Here is a 17,694-nt window from a genome sequence, read left to right on the forward strand (position 1 = left end):
GAAAGGCCTCTGGTTTCTTCGGGAAAGTATATTTAAATACCTTTTTCAGTTCATTATATATCATTTCCCAGAAAGCCTTAATCCTTGGGCACGTCCACCAAAGGTGAAAGAATGTACCTTCAATTTCTTTACATTTCCAACATTTGTTATCGGGCAAGTGATATATTTTTGCAAGCTTGACTGGAGTCATGTACCACCTGTACATCATTTTCAAAAATTACCGTATTTTTGCTCTATAAGATGCACCTAGTTTTTTGAGGAAAACAAGAAAAAAAATATTCTGAATCCCAGAAGCCAGAACAGCAAGAGGGATTGCTGCACAGCGAAAGCAGCGATCCCTCTTGCTGTTCTGGCTTCTGGGATAGCTGCGCAGCCTGCATTCACTCCATAAGACGCACACACATTTCCCCTTACTTTTTAGGAGGGAAAAAGTGAGTCTTATAGAGCAAAAAATACGGTAATCAAATGATGGAAAGTGGAATGAGGGGGAAGCACTCTGGAAGCAATTAGGATATGTTTGTGGCAAGACCAAACCTGTCTTTAACAGCTCACTGGGCAGGAAGGCAGCGGGAGGGCAAAAGAGAGGGGGGTGACCCCACCCACTTTTGGCTCTTGTCCTGCCTACTTATGGAACACAGCCCCTAATAGATCACCCCATAATAAGTGCAGCCCACAACAGAAAAGTATTCCCTACTCCTCATCTATATGCACAAATCCCCCCAGAGAGAAAAAAATATTTTCAACTCTTGAGATTAATTTAAAATATAGTGGAAGAGTCAATTTGCTACTCACCTGTCAAACTATATGGAGATCATGTGCTTTTAAGAGCTCCATAAAAGGAAGGAGCCAACAACCTTTGCCTGCATAGTTGTAGAAGTACTCTAACCACAATGAAGCGGAACTTTCAGTTCATTTACAGTGGTGGACGTAAAATACACAGAATGCAACGTGTATTTGCATTTACTGAGAATACTCAGTAAATCCACATCAGTGACCTTTAACCACCCAACAGCATTTTCCAGCTAATTATATGGCTAGCAACCACATCATGGGATTTAAAATCAATATAAGGCTAGGTGGGGTGTGTGCAATTGTTATTGGGGCTGCAACGCACAGGGAGGGGAGGCTTAACCCTTCACTTGCCTGACCAAAACCTCAGCAATTTGAATTAGCAAAAAGCATCCATGCCTGTACTACGATGGTGGTGGGTGGTTTTCTAGAGGATCCTATCACATCATACGAAAGAGTTAAAGCTGCTCTTCCCATGCAATGTGGCCTTATTTTTAAAAATCACCATGCCTAATATTAAATTTTTGACAGTCCCTTGATATAGACACTATCCATGTGATTGACATAACATCTAGTTATGCTATCCCTGCCTCACTGTAACTGAGCCTGGAGTAAGGGTCACTGCAGTTTGCACTAGATGGACTACAGCTTGTTGGACTGCCGCTCCCATCATCTCTGACCACAGGCCATGCTAGCTGCAACTAACGGCAGTTGTAGTCCAGCAGCATCCGAAGGGCGCCATGTTGGCAATCCTTGTTGTAAAGCATAGGACCTTGGGAGGTTGCACAAGATATCCCACTGCCTTTGAGTGGGAATTCAAAGGCAGGAAGAGAGGTGTTCTGGGGCATATACAATTGTGGCACTGAATTTTGCAACGTCATATCGACACAATCCAGCACTGTCACAGAGGGCACTAAAAGGCTTCTTCAAAAACAAAATTATTATATGATATCCCTAATGTAAAATCTACACTAGCTAGAATATGCATTTCATTCCAAAAGCTGAAAACCTATACAACATGTCTTCTCAGAAGCAAATCACATTGATTTCAACGCAGCTTACTCCCAGAAAAAATATATGGCTGTATGCTAAACTGTTTTTATCCCACCTCTTTCTTACTCTGTGTTTGAATATTTACTCAGATAGATTCAGGTGAGAAAACAACCTTTAGCCCTTTAAAAAAAATTGTGGCATAATAATCCTCAGACTATACAATTTAATACTTTGCTCTGGGTGCGAAGGTTAATAGAGTCGTTCCAGCTTGTCTTGCTCCCTAATTGCATCATTTACCTGTAACTTTGTGACTACACCATCATTACCTGAATGGGGCATCCCCCTTCATTGTACGAAGAGGAACTGCAACATCCTCGCCCAATCACACACTGGGCGGAATTCCCACGCACGTCACTTTCTGCAGGGAGGAGCATCCAATCACATGACCTTTTTTTTTTTTAAAGCCAGCATCCTCAAGCGTGCTTGACCTTGCCGCTATCCCTCTTCTGCACATGCGCCGCTGTCGTCATCTCCCTACGTCCCTGCCTTTGCGCAACGCCAAAGCCGGCTCACCCGAGATCCCCTCGGGCTCAACCTAACATGCTGAGCTTAGTCACGCTGACAGGCGTCCGGCTGGCCCAATAGAGCTTCTCCGAGCCGGTGTCTGATTGGCCAACTGGGAGAAACGGCGGCAGGCCCCCGGAGGGAAGCTTGGTTGCGCAGACACCGGTTACATAGCGCTGGGTACGGGGTGCCCTTGGGCTCAGTCTGCAGAACTCTTGACGGGAGAACGCGCGGCGGCTTTGCATCCCTTCGTCTACTTCGCGTGGTAATGAATGGGGGAGCGGGAGCCTCTCGTGTGAGGAATGGAGGGGGGCAACCCGTACCCCGAACCGGAGGAGCGGGGTTAGGGGAGAAGCAGAAGCCTGCGCTGTAGGCCGGGCAGGGAGGAGAAGCGGGTCGAGGCGGGAGCGGGCTGTGCGGAAGGCCAAGGTCAGGCAGGTGAGCCCGGGGGGAGAGGCCTGGGGGAGAGGCCGGGCCGCCTCCACGTGGCCTGGAGCAGGCGGGCGGCGGAATCGCGGCCCTTCATGGCCTCCATCCCCCCCCCCCCGGTCATCGCCCTGGAAGGGGCTATAGATGCAGCCCCTGCAGCGGCCCTTCCCTTCCACGGGCGGTGGAGACGCCGGTGTCTCCTGCCGGAGGGACGCGGCGTCCCCAGAGGCCCCGCAGCGCTGACTCATAGGCGGCGGCGGCGATTTTATAAGGTTTCGAGCATGCGCCCTTATGCAAGATAAGGAAGAGGCTGCTGCTGCTGCTGCTGCTGCTCATCTTTCGACCTTGTGAAGTTCCACATAAAGCCGAAAAGGAAGGCACAGGTCGTTGACCCCAATGAAAGGCCGCCCGAGAAAAGAACATTGCTGCGCGCCAGTTTGACCCCCCGCGTGAACTCGTGCCCTTCATCCCGCCCTAAGCAAAGCTTTTCGCGCGGCCTGGAGCTTCCCGCCGAAAACCAAGCATGGCTAAAGGCACAGGGTGAACTTGGTCCCTATATATCTATAGGGCGTCCACATGATCACACCGAACAGCAGGGATTAGCATTCTCTGTTTGCCAGCCACTCACAGATACGGGGTTGGTATTTAAAAGAATAAATTTTAAATACATATATACATTTACATACATGTGATATATGTATTTTAAATCTATCCTTTTGTTTACCAACTCCATATCTGTGAGGGTGGCTGGCAAAGAGAGACTGCTCGTCCCTGCTGTTCAGTGTGATCTTGTGGATGCGCCCTTAAGTCTGTGAAACGGGAGACTCGAGAAAACATGCTGAACCAAGGGCTTTGGCAGCAATGGGTCCTGTTGAGGAAATAAGGGTCATGTTAGGGGTTATTTCTCATCTTCCCTCAGTTTGGGGGTAGTCTCAAAAACTGGTTAGGACAGTGACACCAGGAAAATGGCTGCAGCTCTGCAATATTTTTATTTTTTTAAAAATTGTCCGTGTTACAGAGGTCAGTGTGAGAGGCACTGTAATGTTGGAACACCTCTTGCTTAATAATTTCAGTTATGTGCATGTTGATTTGGAAGCAAGAACCTCCCAAGTAAAGTACATAGGGCTGTAGCGTTGCACAATAACAGTGTCACGAACAACTTAGCTTGCCCTGATTGTATCCTGGGTATGATGACACTACAGGAATATAGATTACTATGAATCAGACAGAATTGAATATGATACCTTGTTTTATGCAGACAAGCTCTTTGATATTCACTTATGCTATCTTACTCTAGAACAAATGCTCCAAACAAATTTCCTGAGATAGTTTTGAACCCCAGGGACAGACCATTTTCTTCTTTAATGTTTCATTTTAACATGTAACATTAGTAAAATCTAATCGCTTTTGAAAGTTGATCTACTGGTCATAGTCACTGGCTTTAAAAATGCATTGTTTGGTGCTTGGTTTTTTGTTTTCTTTATGGCCGCTTTTAGAAGTACCTGGATCTTTGCATTCTTACTGCGTTTCTCATTCACTTCAGAACCCAACTGAAATGTTTAAGATTGTATGATGTTCTTGTTTTTCTTCAGCAGTGACCATGGGAGACGTTGAGAAGGGCAAGAAGATCTTTGTTCAGAAGTGTTCGCAGTGCCACACAGTTGAGAAGGGAGGCAAGCACAAGACTGGCCCTAATCTTCATGGTCTTTTTGGCCGAAAGACTGGTCAGGCCGAAGGTTTCTCTTACACAGACGCCAACAAAAGCAAAGGTAAAATGGAAGTGTCCTATTAGCTTTGCAAATCAGATTGCAAGAATACTAGTAGCAGTCAATAGGGAGGACATAGTTGTAACATAGAATGCATGCTCACTCCCATGACCAGGGCATTCTGGAGTGTGCTCTGCATCTTTCCAAAACTCAACCAGTCCCCCTTCATTGCCTGTTATGTGACCTGCTTTTAGGTAATCAAGGAAAGGTGGCTAGGGAGTCGACTGCAGCTTATCAGGATGCAGAGGAGGAAGGTCGGCTCTGTGTGCATGGCACCAGTGGGAGTGCTGGGTTGGCTCCATGGTGCATCCACAGAGCACTGACCTTGTCCCAGCAATGGTGTGGCAGGAGTCCATGTGCATGATGTTGCCACTCCTGCCTGTTTCCAAGAATTAACTTGCCATTTAATTTCTGTTCTCTCTGGAGTCAGCCTCCTAACTTCCTCTTTGCAGCAGCTTTGAGCTGCCATTTAATCATGAGACAGCCCACACTAGATTAGTGTCTCTTGCAGCTCCCAGCTCCATACCTATTGGTGCAGGTTAGATGGCAAAAAATTGTTTGCCAAGTCAAGAGCCATAGAAACACCACCTAGTGGTTGCACGCACTTGGCAGGCATTTAGGTTTTGAATGTCATGAGAATGAGCAATTTCAGAGTTCCTAAAAGAAAAATACTCAGGACCTCATCTTAACAAATGCCCACTTAGGGAAAGATTTTGCCATGCTTTGCACGGCAATTTACTGCCTATGCGTGACTTGGCTTTTATCTAATACAGCATAGAATTTTACAGGTAGCATCATGACTGTACAAACAAGCAGGGTTGAGCAGGAAGTGTTGACTCCCATCATGTGCTTTCAGTTCAGGGCCAGTAACAACATCTTTAAGAGTAATGCCTCAGTGACTGGTCTTAAAAGTTACCAGTTCATGTCCTGATTGCCTAATTTGTCCGTCCAAATCTGCTGGTGGTTTTAAATATAAAATGAACCATATGACATGGTTTTCAACATTGGACCCCAAAGTATTGAAATGGGGGGGTGTTGGATTCTTTATATAGAAAACATCTTGTTAAATACTGTTGTTGTTTCCTAGGTATAACCTGGGGAGAAGATACACTGATGGTTTACTTGGAAAACCCCAAGAAGTATATTCCAGGAACCAAGATGATATTTGCTGGCATTAAGAAGAAGGGGGAGAGGGCAGATTTAATAGCATACCTGAAGGAGGCCACTTCTAACTAATGGCTTCTGCTGCCTTATTTATTTCACCATACAAATGGAAATGACTCTCTGATGAGATTGGTTTTTAAACTTTCTATTTTTACATGCATTCTATTGTAACAACTTCAAAAAGCCTTCTCGTCAGCCAGAGAACCTTGATCATGGATGGTTCTTAACATATGTACTTGTTGTTGTATTATAATTTATAGAATTGCACAATCAGGCTTGAATGAGTCCAGTCAGGGTGACTGTAGCGTTTCCTGATCATGTAATTAAAAAACAAACAACCCCTGTCAATGTGTCTTCTTTTTCTTTCCAAGTTCAAGCATACAGTGGTACCTCAGGTTACAGACTCCGCTAACCCAGAAATAGTACCTCAGGTTAAGAACTTTGCTTCAGGATGAGAACAGAAATCATGCTCTGGCGGCGCAGCAGCGGGAAGCCCCGTTAGCTAAAGTGGTGCTTCAGGTTAAGAACAGTTTCAGGTTAAGTACGGACCTCCAGAACGAATTAAGTTCTTAACCCGAGGTACCACTGTATTTGAAAGCAATGAGCATGGTGCTTTCTATAACCTCATCACAAGCAAGTCCATGGCTCTGTATGCCTCTCCTGTTTTCCTTCCCCATACAACAAAACAAACACAAACTTTTTTAAATTTAAACTTAGCTACAAAACTTGGAACATGCCCTCTTGCCCTGGCTCTCCAGAGGCTTATGGTAGAGGCAGGCAGCATAATAACTGCTACAGTTATTAAAAAGTAGCAAGTTGGTATGAAGTGATGGTAAAAGCCATGAGTAGAGTCCTGTTGGTGCGCTTGTGCTCACAGAAGGGCTTTAGAGCCAGCAAAGGTCTTCACTAATGGAAGAAGATAGGCAATAATAATAATTCCCATCATCCCCTTCTCTGACAGCTTGTTGTTTCTTCTCCCCTGCCCCAAAAGGCTGTTGAGTCCTAAGGGTTGAGATGGGCTGCAGGGGGAAAGGAGAGTGAGAAAAATGCATTCCCTCCCATTCTTTTAGCTGAGGTATACAAGGACACCAATTAGATTTTACCCTGGAGTGTTACGTGTCTATATTGAGCAAGAAATGTACACAGTATATCAAATGGCAGCACTCCATGCCATGATACATTACAATCTTAATTTCTAAAAGGTTAGGGGCAGCTGGCTGGGGAAGTGTGTTGGTCAGAATTCACGATGGGCGATTGGCCTGTTTCGGCAGGTTCTTGCGTTTTTATGAGTACTATTTTTGAGGGCTTTGAAGGAAAAGGCACTACAAGATAAGTGCTTGTAGCAATGTAGTAATTATACCAGCATTAACTACAGCCATTCTAGCCAACGGTTAGGGATGAAGGAAATTACAGATCAGCAGCTGGAGGCCACAGGTGCCTCACCTCTGAACTAACACAACCATTTTACTTCCAAATTCTTTTTCCTTATCACTGAACTCATAATTGAGTTGAAAGGTTCATTGATTTCTTTATATAGCTTAGAGGTAAGACATACTCAAACCAGATTAAACTACCATACCTGATCAAGGGAAGTCAATACCGCTCTGTTCTGCCTTGATCAGGCCACCCTGGAGTACTGTGTCCAGTTCTGGACGCCACAAGTTAAGAAGGATTTTTAAAAATATATATATATATATAATTTTTATTAGTTTTTTTTAACATATCATTTTCAGCAGTAATTAAAAATACTTTTACATCTTATTCAAATTTTTGACATCCATCAATCCTGTCTGAAAATTTTCCAATCTAATCTCCCAGTATGCATTTCTTATCTTCCCTATTACATTTCAAACTCACAACCAATATCTCTATTTCTACTTTGTAACACTTTGTATATTTCTCCTTACAAAACTTCTTGTAGTCCTACTAGCGTAATTTGTTGATTACAGTTGCTCTTCCAATAATTCATATACTTCTTCCAATCTTCTGTAAATCTCTGGTCCCACAGGTTTTGAATCCTTCCTGTCATTTTGTCCAATTCTGCATAGTCCATTAATTTCGTCTGCCATTCTTCTTTCGTCGGAATTTCTTCTTGGTAACAATACTCTTGCCGCAGTTGTTGCATATAAAAACAATTTAACATCTTGCCTATTAATGTCCTGACCTATAATGCCAAGTAAAAATGCTTCTGTTTTTTTAAAAAAATAATTAAAAAAACATTTTTAAGTTAAGAAGGATGTTGACAAGCTGGAATGTGTGCAGAGGAGGGCACCCAAGATGATCAAGGGTCTGGAAACCAAACTTAGGAGGAACGGATGAGGGAGTTGGGTATGTTTAGCCTGGTAAAAAGGAGACTGGGAGGAGATATTATAGCCATCTTCAAATAGCTGGGATAGCTCAGTCAGTCAAGCATAGGACTAAATCCCAGGGTCGTGTGTTTGAGCCCAACATTGGGCAAAAGATTCCTGCACTGCAGAGAGTTTGACTGGCTCCTGTTGTCCCTTCCAACTCTACAGTTCTATGAAATACCATATTTTTCGCTCTATAGGACACACTTTTTCCTCTCCAAAAATGAAGGGGAAATGTTTGTGCGTCCTATGGAGCGAATGCAGGCTCCTTGGCTTCAGCGAAAGCAACGCGAAGCCTCCAAAGCACAGAGGGAGCGCTCCCTCCGCGCTCCGGAGGCTACACGTTGCTTTTGCTGAAGCCTGGAGAGTGAGAGGGGTCGCAGGGATAGCCGCCTGAAGCCTTTGGAGCACAGCGGGACCTCGCGCTGTGCTCCAAAGGCTTCGGGTCCCTTTCGCTGAAGCCAGGACTTCCTTTCAACCACTGCTGACTTTAAACATCTATTGAATACTCTTTAAATACCTGCTTTTGACTTTGTTTTATCAATCATTTTAATTGTCTTTTGTATATTTTTGTAAACTGTTCAGAAAGCTCTCTTACCATCATGTGGTTTATAATATATAATAACAAATTCAATTAAAAAACACACACACACTTATTTTCCTTTCAAACAGAGTTTGAGCCTTACTATTACCGTATTTTTCGCACCATAGGACGCACTTTTTCCCTCCTAAAAAGCAAGGGAAAATGTCTGTGCGTCCTATGGAGCGAATGCAGGGGGGAGGCAGGCAGGAAAAGCCCCCAAGAGCCTCACACAAGCTCCGTGCGCTCTTGTGGGCTTTTCCACAGGAGGGAGAAGGGACTGACTGGCCGCATCAGTCCCTTCTCCCGCCTCCCAGAAAAGCCAGGAGAAGCCGCAATCTCTTTAAAGGGGTTGCGCGGCTTCTGCTGGTTTTGCGGGAGGTGGGGGAATTCCCCCACCTCCCAGAAAAGCCAGGAGAAGCTGCAATCTCTTTAAAGGGGTTGTGCGGCTTCTGCAGGCTTTTGTGAGAGGTGAGGGAATCCCCCCACCTCCCAGGAAAGCCAGGAGAAGCCGTGATCTCTTTAAAGTGGTTGCGCGGCTTCTGCGGGCTTATGGGAGAGGTGAGGAAATCCAACCACCTCCCAGGAAAGCCAGGAGAAGCCCTGCGTAGCGTCTCCCGGCAAGGAGAGGCTGCGCGGGGCTAAAGAGGAAGCCAAAACAGCAAGCGGGATCCATCCTGCTCGCTGCCTTGGCTTGTGCCATAGCTGCGCGCAACCCCTCCGGCAGGGAGAGGTTGTGCGCAGCCTGTACGCTGCTCTTTGGGGCTGGGGGGGGGAATATTTTTTTTTCTTGATTCCCCCCCCCTAAAAACTGGGTGCGCCCTATGGTCCGGTGCGCCCTATGGTGCGAAAAATACGGTACATACTATTCAGTAACTGGATGTTGGTTACCGTACTTCTGGGCCTGGCATACAAAAAAAATTGCCTTATGCTTTGCCCCGGCTATCGTCATGTAGATTTGGAAAGGCTGGGGCGGAGAGAACAGAAAAATGGGGGGGGCAGGTTCCCCCTCTTTCCCTCCCCCCCAAAGCCATTTTTTAGAAGTCCATGAGAAAAATGACAAAGAGCAAAAACAAGAAGAAATGGAAAATGATAGCAGTAGTTCAGAAAATGAGATAGAATAAACTGCATGTATATGTTGTGTCTTCTTTTTTTGTGTGTTTTTTGTGTTTTTAAAAAAGCACTACTCAAAGGGTAGACCTTCTTTGGAGCTTAAATATTGGAGTGGACCGTAACTTTATTTGCTGTTGGTGCTAAAGGGCAAATTGATTATTTTTTATGTTGATGGTTTCTTGCTTTTTTTACTGCTTTTGGGGGAAAGGGGGTGATTACATGTTTTATTGCAAGCATAATACTTTTATCTATACTGTGTTTCATGCAATTTGTAAAACCACTCCACACTGAACTTTTTTTCAATTTTTCCAAAATTTCCATTTTTCCCTAGAGGAAACGGGGGGGGGGGGGACTTTTTCCTCTCACGGCTTCAAAATTTTACATCTCTACACTGGGCGCCTCTGAAATTTTATAGACCAAAGTCCATCCCTGGGAGGGGGCAGAGGGGGTGTCACTTGTTGCTTCAACATCTTAGCTCATGCTTCTCATACAGCTGCTGAGCCTTGCAACCTGTGATTTACTTTTCGTACCATTCTAATCTGAAATTCAAAGCAAAACCGGAGTCACGAGTTCCAGTCCCTCATCTGACAGGGAGAGTTAAGACAACTGGCAATAGTGTCAGGCATCTGTTGCCTTCATGCCTCCTTGTGATCTTCCGCCAAGTGTCTGGTTGACACTGTAGAAAAGGACAAAGGACTAGATGGGCCGTTGGACTAATCCAGCAGGGTGGTTGTTATGTACTGAGTTGAATAGGATCCAAAATGCAGAAGTCTGATTGGTCCTAGAACAATAGGATTCAGAATGTAGCAGTCTGATTAGTCCTAGAACAATAGGCCCCAGAATGCAGCAGTCTGATTGGTCCTAGAACAATAGGCCCCAGAATGCAGCAGTCTGATTGGTCCTAGAACAATAGGCCCCAGAATGCAGCAGTCTGATTGGTCCTAGAACAATAGGCCCCAGAATGCAGCAGTCTGATTGGTCCTAGAACAATAGGATTCAGAATGCAGCAGTCTGATTGGTCCACAGGAGCCACCCAATCCAGCTCCAGGTGGAAGTGAATCCGCAACCTGATTGGCCTACAGGAGAATCCCGGAATTAGCCAATCACCTGGGGCCCATTGTGTAAATAATGTATATAAAGCAGACATTCTGGGGGAACTTCCATTCCTCCTCACCACTATGAGCTGGATAAAGAGCATGAAATCCACTCTCGACTCCGAGTATATTTCAGTGGTTCTTAAGGGAGTGCAGCCAGTTCAGAACATGCTCCAGAAGCTTCAATAGAAATGTACTACCAAGAACTCTACTTACGCAGCCAAAACATGAGATAAAATTCGCCCTGCAGGGAAGCATTCTGCCACAGCTACAGAGAATCCATCTTACACTCCTGCCCTTTCTTTTATTCCGTAGTTTTTGATATCCTCCTGTGTTCATTTTTGTTGCCTATTCATAAGTGGCTGGCGAAAGAACAGTGTCGCTTGCTGCATGTATCAAATGGCGGCTTTGTGGAGTTCAGACTCTGATCCCTCTTGTGAAATGCTAGACTCTTGGGTCCTCCATTAGATGGTATGATTGAATTTCAGAACACTCAGTGTTATCCTTTGATTTCTGCTTGGGATCAAGTATTTACCTGCGCGGCACAGTGTCTGCATTAGCTTATTGCGTTGAGCAGCAGGCAGGCAAACAAAGGAGAGAAAACGGAGACTGCCGCTATGGATTGCACTTGTGGCTCACTTTAACATTCACGGGATAAATAATCCAGAATGCCTCTGAACAGAGCAAGCCAAACTTCTGGTCTGCAACGCTGGAGGGGGTTTGGATGCAGTAGAGATGTTTCACACCCAGACCTGCCAAACTCTGGGAGATGGGAACCCCTGTTGAAGTTAGTGAAATTTCAGCTAAGAAGCTCAAATCGTATATGTGACTGACACCCTTCTTTGGAAATTAAACCAATGTCAATACTTCAACATTCAAAAACTTTACTTGCAGAAACTTAGTTATGAATGAATTAAAACAGAATATTTACAGTCACGTGCTTCTCCAAGCATGGGCTTCCAAACAAACTGTATTTTCCTCCCTTTCCAGAGCTCAGTACTCAGCCTTCTGTATCTCAGTTAGGCCATGCCTTGCGACTTCTATGAGAGATTTCCACTTTCACCTTTTCCTTCAGCTTTTCTGTCTTTCAAGCAAAGAAGAAGCACTCAAACATTCTGTTCAACTTAGCAGTATTCACAGTGGATTCTAAAACACAGTCATCTTCCTGACATTAAATGGAGTCTCTCATTCACTAGATACCTCTCATGTGACTACTAGAGAACTCTCTAGAATTCAGTTACCAACCAATCATAGTCATACATAAAAGTATTTAGAATCTCACTCAATTAAATTACAGTGGTACCTTGGTTCACGAACGGCTCAGTTGACGAACAAATCGGCTCCTGGATGCCAAAAACCCAGAAATAAGTGTTCCAGTTTTCAAACTTTTTTTGGAAGCCAAATGTCCGGCACAACTTCCACTTGAGTGCAGGAAGCTCTTGCAGCCAATCAGAAGCAGCACCTTAGTTTTCGAATGGTTTTGGGAGTCGAACGGACTATTTTGTAAGGAGCTGGAAATTCAACTCATATCTTTGCTGTTATATAACATATTACGAGGAGATGTAATACAAGTGGGGTGAGGGAATAGCCCCACATCACAGAGGCCCCAGGATGCAGGAATGAGGCAATGGAAGGTGACGGAAGTCAGTGGGAATGTCAGGGGATGAAGAGAAACAAGACAGGGGTAAGGGAGTTAAGAATGAACCGAACCAAAAAAGCAAATACATAGTGGCATTTCAGCCATCACTATGACACAATTATGTTCTGAATACTTGGTACTAATATTTTCTATTTGAATTCAATCACTTGACAAACATCACATAGAATAGAATAGAATAGAATAGATTCTTTATTGTCATTACACAAGTGCAACATTGTACAAAGTACAACGAAATTGGATGCCATCCCTTAAAACATCAAAAGCAAAACAACAACAACAACCAAACAAACCACATTCCAGCCACACCCACACCACACCCATCAAACTCCCAGGTCACACTATCGAGTTACAGCATTCAAAAAGGCCACAGCTCTTGGATAGAAACTGTTTTTCAGTCTATTTGTCTTTGACTTGATGTTTCTATATCTCCTGCCAGAAGGCAGTAGTGCAAACAGACCGTGTCCCGGGTGAGATGAATCCTGCAGGATGTTATTTGCTTTCCTAAGACAACGGGAACCGTACAGTTCTTCCAAGGATGGGAGAGGATGACCAATAATCCTTTGGGCTGTGGTTATGACCTTCTGGAGCACCTTCCTCTCCCTAGCTGTACAACTGGAGAACCAAGCACAAATACAGTATGTAAGAATGCTCTCTATGGAGCCTCGGTAGAAGTACACCAGCAGTCTCTCACTCAGATTGTTCTTCTTTAAGAGTCTGAGGAAATAAATTCTCTGCTGGGCCTTCTTCACCAGAGCAGTGGTATGTGCGCTCCAAGTCATGCCCTGATCGATAGCTACTCCCAAAAACCTGAATTCCGCCACCCTCTCCACCCGTTCCCCGTTGATATACAAGGGCTGAATGTCCGCCTTTTTTTTCCTGTAATCCACCACCAATTCCTTGGTCTTAGCCGTATTAAGAGCCAGATTGTTCTCACCACACCAAACACAGAGCCGCTCCACCTCGTCCCGATAGGCGGACTCATCCCCTCCTGAAATGAGCCCTACCACTGTAGTGTCATCAGCAAACTTGATGATTTTGTTGCTGGAATAGATGGCTGTACAGTCATACGTATAGAGAGTGTAGAGCAGGGGACTCAACACACAACCCTGTGGTGAGCCGGTGTTAAGGCTAAGGGCTGTGGACATGTGTGACCCTACTCTAACCCTCTGAGAACGTTCTGACAAAAAATCCAAAACCCAGAGACAGGTGGAGTTGGAGAGTCCAATCGCCTCTAGCTTGGACACCAGTCTATGGGGGAGGATAGTGTTAAAAGCAGAGCTAAAGTCCACAAACAGCAGCCTCACATAACTCCCCGGCTGCTCCAGATGGGACAGAGCAGCATGGAGAGTGGTATTGATGGCGTCTTCTGTGGATCTATTTGCTCTGTATGCAAACTGGTAGTTGTCAAAAGTTGATGGAAGACAGGAAATAATGTGACGGCGCACCAGTTTCTCAAAACACTTCATGATGATTGGAGTCAGTGCAACTGGTCTATAGTCATTCAAACTACTGATTGTGGATTTTTTAGGCAAAGGGACAATAGTTGACGACTTCAGGCAGGGTGGGACAATAGACTGGTGTAAGGACTTATTGAAGATCTTAGTAAAGACCCTCGCCAGCTGATCCGCACAGCCCTTCAACACCTTTCCAGTGATGCCATCAGGTCCAGCCGCCTTCCTCGGATTCGCCATCCTCAAAACCTGTCTCACCTCATGTTCCTCTACCGTGAATGAGGGGCCCCTATGGGCTGGTGGCTGTAATACCGGCGTCTCAGGTGGCTCCTTCTCGAAGCGAGCAAAGAAGAGGTTAAGCTCCTCCGCCAGCAAGGGGTCACCGTCGACAGCACCAAGGTTAGGTTTGTAGTTGGTAATATGCTGAATCCCCTGCCACATCTGTCTTGTGTTGTTGCTCCTTAAATTATCCTCAATCCTCAGCCTATAATCCAATTTTGCCCGTCGAATACCCCTCCTCAAGTTTGCTCTTGCTACACTGTAAAGCTGCACCTCGCCTGACCTGAAAGCCCTGTTCCTTTCCCGCAACAGGCACTGGACCTCTCTATTCATCCAGGGTTTCTGATTGGGGTAAAACCGGATGGATTTATTTACAGTGACAGTGTCTGTGCAGTGATTGATATAGCACAGAACTGCCGCCGTGTGCTCCTCCAGGTCTGAACTATCGAAAATATCCCAATTGGTTCTCTCAAAACAGTCCTGCAGCTGGTGAATAGCACCTTCAGGCCAGATTTTAACAGATTTTAATATTGTGGGAGCCCGCAATATTGTGGGAGCCCGAGGACTTCCGGGGGCGGCGCGAAACTGTAATGGCGGTCCTCTTCGAGCTCTGAAGAGGGGCTCCGCGGAAAAGGGTCGCTCGCTGCGGCATAGCGACGACCCATCAAGATAAACCACGGGTAGAGTGAGCCCGTGGCCGTGGGACTCGGCGGGCACCAGAAGCTGCTCCGAAAACACAGAAGGGACCCCGTAAGGAGACCCGGAGTGAAGGAGGGGTAGCGGTGCTGTGAGTTCATCGCTCTTTCCGCGGAAGTGAAGCCGCGCGGCCGTTGCAGATGAGCGCTGATCCTTCTTCCTAAAACCAACACCAAACTGCAAGTAACATACCCGTGAGTAAAGGGTTTAAAATTGGCAAAGAATTTGTTAAATTTGGCTGAAAACGGGAGACGAGAAAAGGGAAGTCCGTCTTCCGACATTGCTGACAAGATCAAAGCAAAGCTTTAAAAAGCGGAAAGCGCTTGAAACGGGACTGTGGGAAGTTCTAACTTTTTCGTGCTATTAAACCTGCTCTTTTTCCTGCTGAACTGAAGGTGGAAAGGGACTTTGATTAAAAGAAGGAGTAACGGGGGCTTCCCTCCTACCTCCCCTTTTCTTTGGGTCGTATTTTTAAAGAGCCAGATCGTCGGGCTGCCGGAGAGGGAGACTGTGTCAAACTGCGGAAACAGTTGCAAAAATTTGTAAAAACTTTGTTGGAGCATAACTGATACATTTGAGCAGGAAAGACTGGACGTGATACTGTTGCAAGCACCTCTTGTGAAACTTTGCTGAACTTTAAAAGGTGCTTTGGGGAATTTTGAGTCTTTGAAGGGACTGTTGGATTATCGAATTTACTGAGTTGAAACAATTTGGAACTTTAATGGCGGATTACTTCCTTCTTTGTCTTTGAAACTTGGTGGCACTCCCCCTACAGGGCTTTCGGATTATAAAATCCTGGGAATTGACTTTTGTTTTGAATTCCACTTCACTGGTCGTTTATAACTGAATTTGTCTCTCCCATGGAACAATAGACAATCTGACCTTGAACACTGACAGATGTGTAATGAGTGGTGCAGGGAGAACAAGAGCATCTAAAGCTAAGGAATCTAAAGAGGCCAAGGAAAAAGAAAAGGAAAGAAAACCAGCACAATTTGTACAAACAACACTGACCCAAGGACGCCGATCGTCGGTTCCAGCTGTACTGGTGACCCAAAGGGAACAAGGGGAAACAACTGAGAAGTCCACTGAGGAAGATATGGCAGCAGGTGGGTCAGATACACTATTAAAACAAATATTGGAGCAACTATCAAGTTTAAACCAGAAGGTGGACGACCAGTCTTTGAAGATAGATAAAGCAACTTCCTCGATTCAAAAATTGACTGATCAAGTTTCCCAGCACACGCAAGCCATAGAGAATTTGCAAGGAGCAACAGCGGAAAATCGGGAATTAGCTGGAGAAGCAATCCAGAAAGTGGGAGCTTTACAAAAAGAAGTTGAAGAAATAAAAGGAGAAGTTAAGCCCCTGCACAAACAGGTGGGTGAACAACAAGTTTATCTGTCAATGGTGGAACTGAAAAATCGCGAGAGTAACATCAAATTGAGAGGCATCCCGGAACTCGAGCAAGGAGACTTGATTGGATACTTGACACAGGAATTCTCGAAGTTCTGGGGTTTAAAGGAAGATACAGATTTCAGGATTGTCTCGGCATATAGACTGGGAAGATTGGTAAGGAAAGACAGATCCAGAGACTGTTTGATAATTTTAAGATCAAAGGAAGAGAGAGACAAGATCCTAGGTCTTCACTTCAAAAAAGCAATTGAAATACAAGACAAAAGGGTGGAAATTTATAGAGATATTCCGAGACAGTTGCTGGACCTCAGAGCCACCTATACAGAACTAGCAAAATTGCTGAGACACAACGCAATTCCCTATAGGTGGGAGTTTCCACAAGGATTATCCTTCACCTACAAAGAAAGGAAGGTTAAAATTAGAACACCTGAAGATAACCAAAAGTTCCTTCACGACCACGGAGAAGATCTCCAAAAAGGAGTGGACTGGCTTCCAGTTTTACCAGCACCAATATTGCCTGGAAGCGGGCCAACGCCTGCACCCTCGGGATCTGAGCAAAAGGAAGGCACCCCATCCTAAGAACATCTTAAATAGAACAGGATGTCTCTGCAGCTACTTAGTTGGAACATAAATGGCGGGAATTCTCCGGAAAAAAGAAGGAGGATATTTCATATCCTAAAAAAAGAACAATTGGATGTAATATGCCTTCAAGAAACACATGTGACTAGGCTCCACAGGAAAGTATTAATCAATAAAAGACTTGGCCAAGAATTTATCTCATCAGACAAAGTTAAAAAAAGAGGCGTTGTAATTTATGCAAAGGAGAACCTGTCACCAAAATTTTTATTCAAAGATGATCATGGAAGAATTCTCGCAATTGAAATCCAAACACAAGGGGAAAAGATTTTGATATTAGGAGTTTATGCGCCAAATGATGGAAAATCAGAATTCTATAAGAAGCTGCATGAGACAATGATGGACTATTTGGACTATTCTAACATTATTGTGATGGGAGATATGAATGGGGTGGTGTCTACAAATATGGACAAATCCCAAAATCAAAACTTAACAACAGACGGCAGACTCCCTAAAACCTTCTTTGAAATGACAGACAATATGGACTTGATTGACATTTGGAGGACAAGGAACCCCTTGGGTAAAGAAGGAACCTTCTTCTCTGAGGCCCACTTATCATGGACACGAATTGACCAAATTTGGATATCTAGAGGGCTGGCCCCGAAAACAAGAAAAGTGGAAATCTGCCCAAAAACCTGCTCCGACCATAATGCCTTAAAAATGGAATTGAGACTTTTCCCAACTGGATCCTTCAGATAGAGAATGAATGACACCTTGCTAA

The 17,694-nt window shown here is 44.8% G+C and overlaps 1 protein-coding gene across 2 annotated transcripts; it reads left to right on the forward strand.

The window, feature by feature from the left end:
- The first annotated feature begins 2,458 nt into the window (after positions 1-2,458).
- On the forward strand, positions 2,459-6,053 carry CYCS (cytochrome c, somatic). Of its 2 annotated transcripts, none has more exons than XM_081165045.1 (3): positions 2,459-2,611; positions 4,368-4,544; positions 5,629-6,053. In XM_081165045.1, the coding sequence occupies exons 2-3, from the start codon at positions 4,376-4,378 to the stop codon at positions 5,775-5,777; spliced, it is 318 nt and encodes a 105-aa protein (XP_081021171.1). In that variant the 5' UTR covers positions 2,459-2,611; positions 4,368-4,375; the 3' UTR covers positions 5,778-6,053. The 2 variants fall into 2 exon arrangements, with proteins under 2 accessions (XP_081021171.1, XP_081021172.1); XM_081165046.1 differs by having other exon boundaries at positions 2,483-2,611; positions 4,371-4,544.
- The last annotated feature ends 11,641 nt before the right edge of the window (positions 6,054-17,694 follow it).

The sequence above is a fragment of the Podarcis bocagei genome, assembly GCF_964188305.1.
Source record: "Podarcis bocagei genome assembly, chromosome: 12".
In the NCBI taxonomy this organism is placed as follows: Eukaryota; Metazoa; Chordata; class Lepidosauria; order Squamata; family Lacertidae; genus Podarcis; species Podarcis bocagei.